At 43.8% G+C, this 15,440-nt stretch overlaps 1 protein-coding gene across 2 annotated transcripts in view; it reads right to left on the bottom strand.

Annotated features, from left to right (window-relative positions):
• Window positions 1-3,730: 3,730 nt before the first annotated feature.
• Window positions 3,731-15,440, bottom strand: part of LOC124124204 (ER degradation-enhancing alpha-mannosidase-like protein 3) — a 42,322-nt gene continuing 30,612 nt past the window's right edge. Inside the window, exons 13-22 of one of the 2 annotated variants that reach the window (XM_046487324.2) lie at window positions 14,365-14,489; window positions 13,035-13,194; window positions 12,639-12,859; window positions 10,301-10,436; window positions 9,783-9,864; window positions 8,985-9,094; window positions 8,436-8,555; window positions 7,451-7,496; window positions 6,243-6,422; window positions 3,731-4,975 (exon numbers count right to left, since the gene is read on the bottom strand). In XM_046487324.2, coding sequence (XP_046343280.2) covers window positions 3,873-4,975; window positions 6,243-6,422; window positions 7,451-7,496; window positions 8,436-8,555; window positions 8,985-9,094; window positions 9,783-9,864; window positions 10,301-10,436; window positions 12,639-12,859; window positions 13,035-13,194; window positions 14,365-14,489 — 2,283 coding nt within the window. In that variant the 3' untranslated portion in view covers window positions 3,731-3,872. The remainder of the gene's footprint in view (window positions 4,976-6,242; window positions 6,423-7,450; window positions 7,497-8,435; window positions 8,556-8,984; window positions 9,095-9,782; window positions 9,865-10,300; window positions 10,437-12,638; window positions 12,860-13,034; window positions 13,195-14,364; window positions 14,490-15,440) is intronic. The other variant, XM_046487326.2, reaches the window with a different exon arrangement.

Below are 15,440 nucleotides of genomic sequence, written 5' to 3'. Positions count from 1 at the left end.
TCAACTGTTTTATTTTATATTTTATATTTGCTCTTTGCAACTTTATGTTTGGGGACACCAAGCCTGGATTTGGGCGCTGCAGGTCCACACAGGTGACGAAGATGGAAACATCCTGTCATGGCACTTGATTTACATGAAGATTTTTACAACAATGACAGACAGTATAATTTATGTACATAATAATTACAGCATTTACATGTCTGTGTACTTCTGTACAAAATGAATATCACAACACTCTCTGTGTAGATACATCTCGACATACAGCAAGACACGCATGGATCAACCATGATGGATTTCACCCTAACAATGATATCAACTTATGAAAGTAGTGTATGCCGATGGGTTATGAAAGAATACACATTTCAGACCAGTGACATAAAGGGAGATAACTCTAACTACTTATCTCCAGACAGTGTGAGTGCAATATCCTCTCCACACATCAGATATGAAACTTGTTATATTGTAGGGAGAAAAGGACTTCGAACACTCTCAGCATTTATCACATGTCACAGAAGAAAAGCTACTCAATTAAGAAAAAAGAATTATCCTTTTCCTCCAGAATGAAACATTAAACATTTGATTTTCAATGAAAGAACGTAGGCTAATAACTCAAACATTTAACAAAGTTTAGGAATTGTGGGATCTAAAATATATTGCACCGAAACTAACATGATCAATTTGGTCAAAGTTCACAGTTTTCTGAATTATACTCTGATTAGTAAAGGTCATTAATCAGTTGCTCAATAATGCCCACAATGTATTTTAACTCCTTGATACTGTTCCTAAAATGATTTAAAACATGATCACAAACAAAGTTAACATAATTTGAAAACAAAGACAGAAAACTCAACTATGAACACTTTTCCCAAAGAAGTCTCCTTCAGTTAAGGAGTAATTGTACATGTTACCAGGAATCTCAACACCATTCAGCCAAGGATTGCTTACTGGCCACGGCTGAAGCAGTGCTACAACCTCATTAAAATCAGATCTTCTACTGGGATCAGATTCCTCTTTCACAAACCCTCCACAGCAGATCTGATTTTAATGACATTGTGTTATGATAAAAATGACAACGAAGAACACAGAAAACAACAAGCTGCAGATCTCATTAAGAAAGCCTGATAGCCCTCTTTCCTTTCCGAAAATGTTGGATGTTCGATCCCCTGTGAAGTGAGAGTCACAACATATGCTAATCTGTGACTTTGCAAAAGATGCTTACAATTATAGTTTTTGAAATATAGGAATTCAAGTTACACAGACTATGGGGGGGAAAATGTAATAGATATTTTCTTATATTTTCCCAACAGGTGCTCAATTGTAATTTTTTTAACAAAATAACAATCTGTATTCTTTAGACACTTGATTGCATGAACAGGCAGATTTTCTTTTCTTTTTATAATGTGAGGCATATATAATGTTAGTTAATTTTTTTAAAGAAAACATTCCAGCCCCCTCCTGTAAATCAAATGGATGCTCCCTAAGATGGTCAGTTAAGTCCAAGATAAACATTGCCATCCATATCTACAATAGGTTTCTATGCAACGAGATGACATGATTTAATATGGAGATCAAGGAATCCTGCCACATGTATAGTGGCCAGACTGGAACCGCCTGTTATGTTCATGCTTTGGACCCTGGAAAGTGATGACTGAAAACACCCTAGATTTGAAAATGGACCCCGGTAAATCCCTGACACCTGGAACTGCCTTCAATTGGCATGCCAACTCCTGCTCCGACAGTTCCTTACAAAGCCATGCTAATGATAGTGTGAGTATTTCATCACTGCATCATCGTCTGTATACAGCCGGACGTTCAGGGGAGAACATAAGGAATAAGATTAAAAGAAAGAAAAGACAACAAAACACCACAAACCAACAAATGTAAACGATTCTAACAAAATATATCCCTGTATGCATACACGCCTGTGTGAAATTGTTACTAACATACTCTCCATTACAAATAAAGTTTTAAAATGATTCTCAAAGTTATAAGTTATACACCTGCATAACGAAATAAGGAAGCACTTGCTTTTCGACTGAATGCACAACTAAATATGTTGGCTAACCTAATGGGCCATGTCAAAAGTCAACTAGCACGGGGGATGATGCTTACAAAGAAATAGTGCCACTGACACTGTAGCTCACCTGGATATGTAGTCAACGGCTTAAAATGTCACTCATAAAAAGTGCAAAGGTCAAATTTTAAAATATTTTAAAATCGGAAGATTTATGTTAAGTCCCACAAACTACATTGGTACCAAACTTTATTCCATTTTAAAAAATAAATGGCCCAGTAATGGACAAATAGGTTTATAAATATGGCACACATTGAAAATAGACTTGAACCTCTTGAGCAAATAGGGTGTCATCATTGGTGGGAACATGCATGTGAAGTTTTTGCTTCATTGGTACAGTGATTTCTGAGAAGATATCTGCGCTGGACACCGAACAAACAGACCACGTCATAACCTCACTTGACTTCCAGTCAGGTGAGCTAAAACTCCAAATCTTTCTTCATTCATTTGGCCACAAGAATTCTGTTCCACAGAGTGATCTTGCACTACCACTACTGTAAGCCTGTGTATGGGAATTATGATCCCCTTAGAACTTTCTGAAACAGGCCCCAGAAAGAAAAACTTCTTGCTGTTTCTTAAACCGGAAATGGGCAAGGGTAACATAACACCAGTCAATATGTAGCGATGACATACTACATTTTTGGAAAATAGAAAATTCTTATTTTACTAAAATGAAATAAAACACTTTCTACTGAAACTACTTCCAGCCTGCTTCAATGAAAAGCTTGTTTTCAGATGAAGATCGAGATACCTAAAAAATCAATAGCATCTTTTGCCAAATAACATACCGTCTCACCACAAAATTGCTTCAAAATGGTTGATGGCATTAAGCAATAATAACTCACAAAGTTGACATTTTCACTTGTGGCTGCACCACTCATGAAAATGTCAGTTGTCAGATTGCTCAACAGGACAAATATGTTATTTAACAAGATTAGCTAAATGTGCTCTAAATTATTATTTAAAAAGATAGGAATAGAGATCAACCATTTCAATTAAGAAAAACCCTAAAATGAATTAGCTGTGGCCAATGCTATAATAATGTTCACTGAGCTGGAGGTGTGACATGTAGCAACCCATTTTACAGTCATCAACATAATTCTCTTGAAACTATGAAGTGGCTATTACAGCTGCCTGTTAACCTGATAGTAGAGAATCAATATATCTTATGCACTTGAGCCACAAGAGCAAAATCGAGGGCCCATAATGTGCACAACCCTTTTTTTACTTTTGTGAATAAATTATTTTTGACAAAATTAACACAATTAAGCTACATGATCTTTTGACAAGGCCCGTGGACACGGTTGGACTAGCACCGATCTCATTAAAATCAGATCTTAGTTCTCGGTACAGCTAAACAAAGATCTGAGGACATCCCATTACGGGTCACGTCGGACCGACCTTGCACAAACTTTGACCGACCAATGGAATGACCGACCAGAAGGCAGCTTTCTCATGGTTTACGGCACTAATTTCAAATTGGCGACTACGCTTCGAAACATATTTTGACAAATTCTCGATTACAAATTTGAAACCTGAACAAAAGAACATTCTGGAATGGCTAATAGATGGTCTAGATTGTATGGATTCAGTCGTTAAACCCGTAACTATCGTTTTCGAGGTTGCATGATTAGAAATCACATTCCGACTGTCACTTTCATAATCTGGTAAGCAATGCTCTGGTTGGTCGGATGAAAGGTCGTTCTGACGTGACCCCTAATGGGATGTCCTCAGATCTTTGATTAATGGTAGCGAGAACTGAGGTCTGATTTTAATGTGATTTGGACTAGCACCATGTTCAAAGTTCATCTTTGTGATCCATGGAAGCAGTTGGCGAATCATTGGCATCTTGTGTGGTGAAGGACTCCTGAGCGTCTGAAGGAATGTCGGCCACTGTTTCTGTAGTCCTTATTGCTTGTCCCTGGGAATTCCTCTCTATAACTTTCACTACACCATCCTTTGTTATAACCTCTAATGTGCTAGCCTCTTCCTCACCTATAGTCCCTTTCTCTTTCGAATGTTGTGAGTCATCCCTGATACCTGAATCCAATTTATGTGACTGTGCTAATCCCGCGGCATTTGCCTCCCCTTGTTCTATAGTAAACGTAAGTACACCTTGATCATCCACTTTGGCACCAAAGTGTTTAGAAGATTCTTCAGCAAATTTGGTCTGAATATATGGATTGTGTTTTGAGCTATCTTCTGTCCTTTTTCCTGAGTTGGTTTCATATAATTCTTCAACAGTTGCATAGTGAAGCTGTTTGGCAGTTTCAAAATCCATATGCTCGTTTTTCACACTTTGTGATTCTGCACTAGGTTTTGTGGACTTCTCAGTTAGAAACTTTAACTCAACTGCTAACTTTTCTATTAATTCTTGAGCTTTGTTATCTACCCGATCCATCCCAAAGTAGGCCGATTCTAAAAACCGGGCTATCGCTATAAGGTAATCCCCCTGATTGCTTAATTTTTCAAAATTAGTTTTTTCTTGTAAAGCTTGAACCAAGTTGACATAAATCTGATTCAACTCTGGCTGTGTATTATCCTCCTGCTGGTTCTTGTCGACCTTGAAGGACAACTGTTTCGAACCATCAGGTAAAGTGTCAAATTGTAACACATTTTCCTCTGCAGTAACAGATTCCGTGGTTTCTTTCTCTCCTTCCTCAACACTATGAAACACATCTGTATCCGCTTCTCCCGAAACCTTGATCTCCATGCGTACTTTCCTGGAGGAGGACTGGTAGGAGTAGACTTCGTCCAGACCCACCCTGGCTCCCTGTGGGGGCTCGTGGCGGAGGGTGGTGTGGGGTGGGGGAGTCTGATCAGGCACCTTCTCTGGGTGTACGTCTTGCTGACCCACCTGGGGTCCAGCAGGGGTCTTCTCGGGGGGTGGATTGAATGTGTCTGGAACAACAGCAGCAGCAGATTAGCATCATCAGTGAAAAGGTGTGTTTGAAATGTTTCTAGACGCTGCCGTCCAATTGTTCGACACAGTAGCATCTAAATACAAGTCTGTAACAGACACAACAGATCGCAACACCCATACTTTGACACAGATTCATGACATCTAAATACGAGTCTGTAACAGACACAACAGATCGCAACACCTATACTTTGACACAGATTTATGACATTCGTAGCACTAAGACGATTGCAACACCAATACTTTGACACAGATTTACAACATTCGTAGCACTACGACGATCGTAACTCCGATACTTTGACACAGATTTACAACATTCGTAGCACTACGACGATCGTAACTCCGATACTTTGACACACATTTACAACATTCGTAGCCTCTACGACGATCGTAACTCCCATACTTGGACACAGATTTACGACATTTGTTGCAGTAAGACAAGTGTAGTTCCCATACTTTCACACAGACATTCGTAGCACTACGATGATCGTAACTCCCATACTTGGACACAGATTTACGACATTTGTTGCAGTAAGACAATTGTAGTTCCCATACTTTCACACAGACATTCGTAGCACTGAGATCACTTGGTGGAATGGGACCCTGGACGTGACACAAAATTAGTCAAGTTGTTGTGATGACAGCCCGATACTCTTTAGTCAGTTCTCACGACAATGTTGAGATATTGACCCTTTTACTTTCTTTCACACACTTCTCTTGAACACAAGTTCAATGAAATCTTATTAGCTGATTAGTCCAGAACCAGTGATAATTTATTATTGAAATTTGATAATCCTCTGGACGATTCCTCTGGAAACATTACCATCCAGATTAATAAGGTTTCATAATGTAGCTGACCCATGAAGATTCGAGTTAGAATAGGTCTTCAGCAATCCATGCTTGTTATAAGCGGTGACTACCGGGATCGGGTGGTCGGGCTCGCCAACATGGTTGATGCATGTTATTGTATCCAAATTGTGTGGATTGATGCTCGTGATATCAATAACTGGATTATCGAGTCCAGACTCGATTGTTTACAGACTGCCATCATATAGCTGGAATAATGCTGAGTGTGGCGTACGATAAACAAACAACAAACAAGTCAGATTATAGCTAAAAGCCAGATCTTAGCCATGAAACTAATAAAATGCTAGTTCTCAATTATACGAACACCCCTGAAACATTGTCATTTCTTAAATTAGTCAGTAGTAGTCCTTAAGTGTCCTTATTCTACCTGAACCGACTTACCCCTCGACTTGGCTTCTTTTGTCAGCAGCACCTGCATGTCATTGTCCTGAGACAGCGCTGAGATGATTGCACTGCCTTCCTTCTTGAAGAGAAATACCATAGGGATCGTGATGTCCGTCTGTCCGTCCCCCGACATGGCAAACAGAGTCTGGCTCTCACTGGTACTGCCGTCATTCTGGTCTGAAAATACAGCAACAGACCTCTACAAGTTGCAAGGGACCGAATCATACTCAGAATCTCCTCCATGTGGGGCAGGTCAGTGAGGTAGCTAGTATCTACATGCCCAGGAAGTACTGCAGTGGGGTGGTACCGTTTCCAAGAACATCCACTACCATGTTTATATCTGCTGGTCAAGGAGCAAACCTGTTGTTTTCAGTCTCAGTCAGCTGTATGTAACAGCACCCTGGTCACGAGGACAAGTGGTTGACAGCATGAACAACAATCCTTGCTGGCAGGGCACAGGGACATAAATCAGCCTGATCACACAGTGTGTCTTCCCAATCGTGTGAGTGATGGCTGCAAAACATCTGGTACTTGATAAAAAATGGGGCAGCTAACTTTTGGCATTATATTCCTGCGCAATTCCTGAAGTTTCATTAGTGAGAGAGTGAGTTGGGTTTAATGCCGCTTTGTAACAGTATTCCAGTTATATCACGGCGTGTCGGCTTATTGGGGAGGAAAGCCCGAAGTGATGCAGGTCTCAGATGTTTACCACTTTGGCGAAACCCACGGGCACAGGTATGGTGCTGACAAACCTAGAAACATAATCGGGGAGAACCAGGATTCGAACCCACAATCAAAGGTTTCCGGTGTGCCCAAGGTACGCAACTCTGCACAGCGAATCACTTAGACGCCTTAGACGACTGGGCCACCCGTGCCACCTGTGCCCCCAATTAGTGAATGAAAATATGTCTTAAATTTTGATTATTCTTAGAATGAAAGTAAATAAATAGATTACTACCCTTGTGTGTTTCCATATTGTAAACATCATATATCAAGAATAAAATATGTATTATGCTTGCCAAAGGTGCGCACAATACAATTTTCTTTTCTAATTTACGATATTTATGCTATGATAATGCAATAATCAGAGACAAACAAGGAAAGGTTTCACACACAGTATGCTGTGGGGAAGTGAACTCAAGCATTTCATCACAATCACAGATGTTCACTGAAGACAAAATGACAACACGTCTCCAAAATCTTACCCAGAACAATTCCTCCGACAGCTCCAGCCTTTTGTAAATTTCTCGCCTGCAAAATGAAAAGAAACTTAAAAACAACTTGGACAATTTCTTTCCTTCAACAACAGTTAAGGAGTCACCCTATTATATTTTCCATCGCTCCCAGCAGGAATCGGTCCGAAGGCAATGCTTCCCAATACCGGTAATTGTTCTCCACACCAACAAGTGTATGCTGTTTGTCTTACATTAATAATTCCTATTCTTCAATGACTAAAATCTCACTACAGTGGGAGACAAAACATAATTTATCTGACTGCTTTCACATAAAGGAATCCCCTCTTAGCATGAGTACAGACTGCCACACTCCAAACTTCAGTTATAATACAGCTGCTTGTAAATGTTTGTTTGTTTGTTTGTTGTTTAACATCGCACTCAGCAATATTCCAGCTATATGATGAGGTCTGTAAATAATGAACTAGACAATCCAGTGATTGACATCATGAGCATCGATCCACGCAATTGGGATACGATGATATGCATCAACCAAGTCAGCAAGTCTGACCACCCAATCCGGTAGTCGCCTCTTACGACAAGCATAGTCGCCTGTTACGGCAAGCATGGGTTGCTGAAGACCTATTCTACCCCAGATCTTCATGGGTCCCGAGGAAATGAAGCATGTAAATTATTTAATCTGGTCCAGACCATCCAGTGATTAATATTATGAGCAGCGATCCTCGCAGTCGGGCTACAATGACATCCAATGGACAAAGACACTGACTACCTGATTCATTTAGTCGCCTCTAGTGACAAGCATAAGTTGCAAGGGACCGAATCATACTCAGAATCTCCTCCATGTGGGGCAGGTCAGTGAGGTACCTAGTATCTACATGCCCAGGAAGTACTGCAGTGGGGTGGTACCGTTTCCAAGAAAGTCATCCAGATTAACATATTCCATGGTTAATAAATCATACATATGGTCTTGCTGCTAAAATGTTTAGGAACCGTGTACCTTGTCCACAAACATACAGTCTCCCCTCTCCAGCAGGACAATCTTCCCCTGCACTGTGTGGGGGCTCGCCATGGGGCTGCAAGCCTTGAACGGGGATGCTATAGCTAGCTTGCCCTGAATCTGAAATGGTGGCAAGCATAATTATGATGACATTAAAAATATGTAATAGAACTATTAACTGGACAGTTGTATGACTACTTATGATCAGCGAGAATTGTAAATAAAACAGCACCCATGTGGGGATTGATATGTTGAAATAATGCCCGTCATTCACTCATCTCATATAATCCAGTATGTCAATTTCACAGATAAGCTGAAAAAAATTATTATATTTTCAGATGACCATACCTAAAATTAATAGTCAAAACTGATCCCATTCCAAAAAGACATCTTAAGACGATTTATGTCCCACACTTCATCATTGACTTATGACAGTCAGAACTGTACATTGGTCTGATGCTCTCGGTGGAATTGGGCCCTGATAAATCCATACCCTACTATACTAAAACTATGAGAAACAGAAACAGGAAAGCTATTCTAACAACTTACAGGTGGTGAGACTTTGAGATCGTATCCAAACTGTGCTGGCCCTGCTCTGTAGAACACAGATCCGTAGAATGGCGCCGACACGAGCTGCACGAACATTGGGTCATGCTGGGCTGTAACCATGGCAACCAGACATATACTTTTGCAACATGCACATGAAACAACTGTCAAAAGTTGAAAACTTATGTCTGCAAATTACTTATGCTTTCATAATGTGGACAGCGACATCATCTCCACTACTTAGTCACAGGTTGTCTCCTGTTTACAGTTAAGATAACTCACAAGCTCTGACAGATAATAACAGACAAAAGCCTTTATAACTGTGCTCCCCTGTGTGATCACACATTGATGTCTTCCTTTAGCAGAACAAGGGTGAGGAATAAGTCGCCTTGCGCATATCATGATTTGCCTGGTGAAAGTTGAGCCTGCTGTACCATGTACATGCCACTCCTGTACCATGAAAAACTGTTGTACCGTGGATATACCTGAAGATCCAGGGGGTAGGTCTTCAGCAACTCATGCATGCCGTCAAAGGTGACTATGCTTGTCGTAAGAGGCGACTAACGGGATCGGGTGGTCAGGCTCGCTGACTTGGTTGATACATGTCATCGATCCCAATAGCGTGGATCGATGCTTATTATGTCAATCACTGGATTGTCTGGTCCAGTCTCGATTATTTACAGACCACCGTCATATAGCTGGAATATTGCTGAGTGCGGCATTAAAGAACAAACAACCAAACAAACCATGGATATACCAGCAAATTAACCACTAAACTTCTACACAGCTTGTCTGGCTTACCCTCTGGTGACTGTGTCTTCGAGAGTTCAATCATCTCCTGCATAAACTTCATCCCATCTTCTGCATCATCAGGAGTGGCAGCCTGAAGCAATATAACATCCACATGGTCAATACAGAGGCTTGAAGCAATATAACACCCACATGGTCGATATAGAGGCCTGAAGCCATATAACATCCACATTGTCAATATAGAGGCCTGAAGCCATATCACACCACATGGTCAATAAAGAGGCTCGAAGCAATATAACACCTGTCTAATCCCCCACTGCTGTCCCCTGTCTAATCCCCCACTGCTGCCTCCTGTCTAATCCCCCACTGCTGCCTCCTGTCTAATCACCCACTGCTGCCTCCTGTCTAATCTCCCACTGCTGCCTCCTGTCTAATCCCCTACTGTCTAATCCCCAATACTGCCCCCTGTCTAATCCCCCACTGCTGCCTCTTGTCTAATCCCCCACTGCTGCCCCCTGTCTTTTCCCCGACTGCTGCATCCAGTCTAATCACCCACTGCTGCCTCCTACCTCGGATGCTGTGTGCAGCAGCTGTATGCGTCCATCAGACATGGTGGCAATGCGGATGCCCATCTGATGGAGCATGTCCAGGTGTGCCTTGTTCCCTGCGATGAACTCCGACGCCTGCAGCTTTGGCTGGTTCCTACTAACATACAAACAGTCACCACTATCATTCTGGCAATCAGTCAACCATTGAACACACAATGCCATTTAGAAAGTGGTCAAATGTAACAAATGCCATATTTGGGATAACACAGTCTTAGTAAAGTACAGATTCTAGTACTTTTTTGGACTGAGTCCGATCTGGGATTGGAATCCACACTCCCAGAGTGAAGCACCTATCAACAGCACACAAAGCCACCAAGGCTTTCACAAAAATGAAAGACTGACAACTGGTAGTCTAGATCACACACTTTGTGTACCCCTCGGACAAATGTAAAACTGGCACAACTCCCATGGCAGAAAGCTATGAATACACAATGCAACCTGGAAAGTGGTCAAATGTAAAAAATGTCATATTTGGGATAACACTTTCTTAGTAAAGTACAGATTCTATTACTTTTGGGGGTTGAGTCCCATCTGGGATAAGACTACAGGGCGTGGTGGGGGAGAAGTCCATCTGTCTGCTGACATACCTGCGAGGTCGGGGCCTGACATCTGGGGTAAGACTACAGGGCGTGGTGGGGGAGAAGTCCCTCTGTCTGCTGACATACCTGCGAGTTTGGGGGCTGACATCTGGGATAAGACTACAGGGCGTGGTGGGGGAGAAGTCCCTCTGTCTGCTGACATACCTGCGAGTTTGGGGGCTGACATCTGGGATAAGACTACAGGGCGTGGTGGGGGAGAAGTCCCTCTGTCTGCTGACATACCTGCGAGTTTGGGGGCTGACATCTGGGATAAGACTACAGGGCGTGGTGGGGGAGAAGTCCCTCTGTCTGCTGACATACCTGCAAGGTTGGGGGCTGACATCTGGGATAAGACTACAGGGCGTGGTGGGGGAGAAGAGTTTCTGTCTGCTGACATACCTGCGAGGTTGGAGGCTGACATCTGGGATAAGACTACAGGGCGTGGTGGGGGAGAAGTCCCTCTGTCTGCTGACATACCTGCGAGGTCGGGGGCTGACATCTGGGATAAGACTACAGGGCATGGTGGGGGAGAAGTCCCTCTGTCTGCTGACATACCTGCGAGGTCGGGGGCTGACATCTGGGATAAGACTACAGGGCGTGGTGGAGGAGAAGTCCCTCTGTCTGCTGACATACCTGCGAGGTCGGGGGCTGACATCTGGGATAAGACTACAGGGCGTGGTGGAGGAGAAGTCCCTCTGTCTGCTGACATACCTGCGAGGTCGGGGGCTGACATCTGGGATAAGACTTCAGGGCGAGGTGGGGGAGGTCTTTCTGTCTGCTGACATACCTGCGAGGTCGGGGGCTGACATCTGGGGTAAGTCTACAGGGCGTGGTGGGGGAGAAGTCCCTCTGTCTGCTGACATACCTGCGAGTTTGGGGGCTGACATCTGGGATAAGACTACAGGGCGTGGTGGGGGAGAAGTCCCTCTGTCTGCTGACATACCTGCGAGTTTGGGGGCTGACATCTGGGATAAGACTACAGGGCGTGGTGGGGGAGAAGTCCCTCTGTCTGCTGACATACCTGCGAGTTTGGGGGCTGACATCTGGGATAAGACTACAGGGCGTGGTGGGGGAGAAGTCCCTCTGTCTGCTGACATACCTGCAAGGTTGGGGGCTGACATCTGGGATAAGACTACAGGGCGTGGTGGGGGAGAAGAGTTTCTGTCTGCTGACATACCTGCGAGGTTGGAGGCTGACATCTGGGATAAGACTACAGGGCGTGGTGGGGGAGAAGTCCCTCTGTCTGCTGACATACCTGCGAGGTCGGGGGCTGACATCTGGGATAAGACTACAGGGCATGGTGGGGGAGAAGTCCCTCTGTCTGCTGACATACCTGCGAGGTCGGGGGCTGACATCTGGGATAAGACTACAGGGCGTGGTGGAGGAGAAGTCCCTCTGTCTGCTGACATACCTGCGAGGTCGGGGGCTGACATCTGGGATAAGACTACAGGGCGTGGTGGAGGAGAAGTCCCTCTGTCTGCTGACATACCTGCGAGGTCGGGGGCTGACATCTGGGATAAGACTTCAGGGCGAGGTGGGGGAGGTCTTTCTGTCTGCTGACATACCTGCGAGGTCGGGGGCTGACATCTGGGGTAAGACTACAGGGCGTGGTGGGGGAGAAGTCCCTCTGTCTGCTGACATACCTGCGAGGTCGGGGGCTGACATCTGGGATAAGACTACAGGGCGTGGTGGGGGAGAAGTCCCTCTGTCTGCTGACATACCTGCGAGGTCGGGGGCTGACTCTGTCCACAAGGTTCTTCATCTGATTCCGCAGAGAGTGGGCGTAGGTGATGCCCCCCGGGATCTGCACCTGGAAGTTGGGGCATGTGTTGTACTCGTCATCCTCGTCCTCCATCTCTCTCGCCACCTGGTTGGGGTTGAGGTCAGTTGTCTGCTCGGAGCGAAAAGTCTTCTCCAGATTGCGATAAGCCTCTGCATTAATCTGTCACATGGTAGAAGTTGAATTAATGGTCAAAGAGATTAGGAGTCTCAAGATTTACCTCTTTACATGAACGCCTATCACTCAGGAAGAGTTTAAGGGAAAATTAATTATTATGAAGTTATTTTTACTGAGATTCAAGATTGCCAGACGTCAAGATGCTGCTCTAGTGACTCACCTTAGGGATGCTGGACGTGTTCTGTACAGACAGCGTGAGGGGCAGGAGGTGGGCCTCGGTGGTGAAGATGTAGTCGTCGATGTCCAAAACCATCTCCTCCTTCTCAGCAAACAGCAGGTACAGATACTTGAACGTCTCCGCTAATACATAGGAGTCCATTCTATGACATACAAACACAGCTGTAACATGAGAACGAAAATACCATAATGATAATAGGTGATGAATACATGCACACAACACTAACATCTTCCACATGGAATATTTTGATGGCACATTGTGTTGTAATATTTGTTCACTTTATTACTCATAGGGTTACAAACACCAGAGTTCATAAAATGTGCACTAGTGCAAATATCACTTCACGCATACCAGTTTATTGTTTACATCACCCGGACAGCTTAGTTGACGTCATTTAAATATTATTGAGATGTAAGGTTGGAATGACATCACACTAGAAATGACACCATAGCTGAAGATTGTTGATGTCATGATCAGTGCATTTTGCAAAAGGAGAGCTCGAAAGGATTAAGAAATGATGGGTAAAAAGATTTTTTTACACTAGCATGTGTGTCATACTGATTTTACCAAACTTGTTTAAGAGTGGCTCTCACTCGGGAAATACAAGAAGTAGTAGTAGTAGTAGTAGTAGTAGTAGTAGAAGTAGTAGTAGTAGTAGTAGTAGTAGTAGTAGTAGCAGTAGCAGGATTAGTAGTAGTAGTAGTAGTAGTAGTAGTAGGAGTAGTCATAGTAGCAGCAGTAGTAGTAGTAGTAGTCATGGTAGTAGTTGTAGCAGTAGTAGTGGTAGTAATAGTTGTTGTAGTAGTAGTAGTAGCAGCAGTAGTGGTAGTAATAGTTGTAGTAATAGTCATGGTGGTAGTAGTAGTAGTAGTAGTAGTAGTAGTAGTAGCAGCAGTAGTAGTAGTCATGGTAGTAGTAGTAGGAGTCATGGTAGTAGTAGTCATGGTGGTAGTAGTAGTAGTAGCAGCAGTACTGGTAGTAATAGTTGTTGTAGTAGTAGTAGTAGTCATGGTAGTAGTTGTAGCAGTAGTAGTGGTAGTAATAGTTGTTGTAGTAGTAGTAGTCATGGTAGTAGTTGTAGCAGTAGTAGTGGTAGTAATAGTTGTTGTAGTAGTAGTAGTAGTAATAATGGTAGTAGTAGTAGTAGTAGTAGTAGTAGTAGTAGTAGTAGTAGTAGAAGCAGTAGTAGCAGTAGTAGTAGTAGTAGTAGTAGTAGTAGTAGTAGTAGTAGTAGTAGAAGCAGTAGTAGTAGTAGTAGTCATTGTAGTAGTAGTAGTAGTAGTAGTAGTAGCAGTAGTAGTAGAAGACTTACTGGTCCTCATGTCTAAGCGTGGTGACATCCTTGATGGCAGCAAATCCACAGGGTACCCGGGCCATCTTGTCGAGATTCTCCACCACTTGTTTGCCAACCTCCAGGTAGTGGGGGTCACCTGTAGCCTGCAGGGACGAATCATAATGACACACATCATAATAATGATTGTGGTTTGTTTGTTGCTGTTTACTGTCATACTCAGCAATATCCCATGCTATATGTCAGTGGCCCGTGTATAACAGAGTCTGTACCAAGAAACCAGTGATCAGTATCTTGTCTAATATCCCACACTGTCAGGGTAAGATCACATACAATCCACCATATCACCAAGCCTGACCACCCCAGCCATTCAGCTCCCCCTTAGGACAGGCATAGCTTCCTTGGAACCAATTCGGACCTGGTTTCCTGTATCCTCATCTGAGAAGGGGTACATTTCTGAATACAGGGGGTACTGGGGTACATTTCTGTATACAGAGTTACTGGGGTAGTCTGCAGTGCCCTACAACATACATTCAGCAAGAACAGTACCCTAACACGATCCCTGCAGCAAGAGCAGTACCCTACACGATCCCTGCGGCAAGAGCAGTACCCTACACGATCCCTGCGGCAAGAGCAGTACCCTACACGATCCCTGCGGCAAGAGCAGTACCCTATACGATCCCTGCTGCAAGAGCAGTACCCTACACGATCCCTGCTGCAAGAGCAGTACCCTACACGATCCCTGCAGCAAGAGCAGTACCCTACACGATCCCTGCGGCAAGAGCAGTACCCTACACGATCCCTGCAGCAAGAGCAGTACCCTACACGATCCCTGCGGCAAGAGCAGTACCCTACACGATCCCTGCAGCAAGAGCAGTACCCTACACGATCCCTGGGGCAAGAGCAGTACCCTACACGATCCCTGCAGCAAGAGCAGTACCCTACACGATCCCTGCAGCAAAAGCAGTACCCTAGACGATCCCTGCAGCAAAAGCAGTACCCTACACGATCCCTGCAGCAAGAGCAGTACCCTACACGATCCCTGCAGCAAGAGCAGTACCCTACACGATCCCTGCGGCAAGAGCAGTACCCTACAC

Source organism: Haliotis rufescens, unplaced genomic scaffold (assembly GCF_023055435.1).
Source record: "Haliotis rufescens isolate VD_foot unplaced genomic scaffold, xgHalRufe1.0.p SCAF_8, whole genome shotgun sequence".
NCBI lineage: Eukaryota > Metazoa > Mollusca > Gastropoda > Lepetellida > Haliotidae > Haliotis > Haliotis rufescens.
Note: the sequence above shows the minus strand (reverse complement) of the source record. Positions and strands in the feature narration are given on the sequence as shown.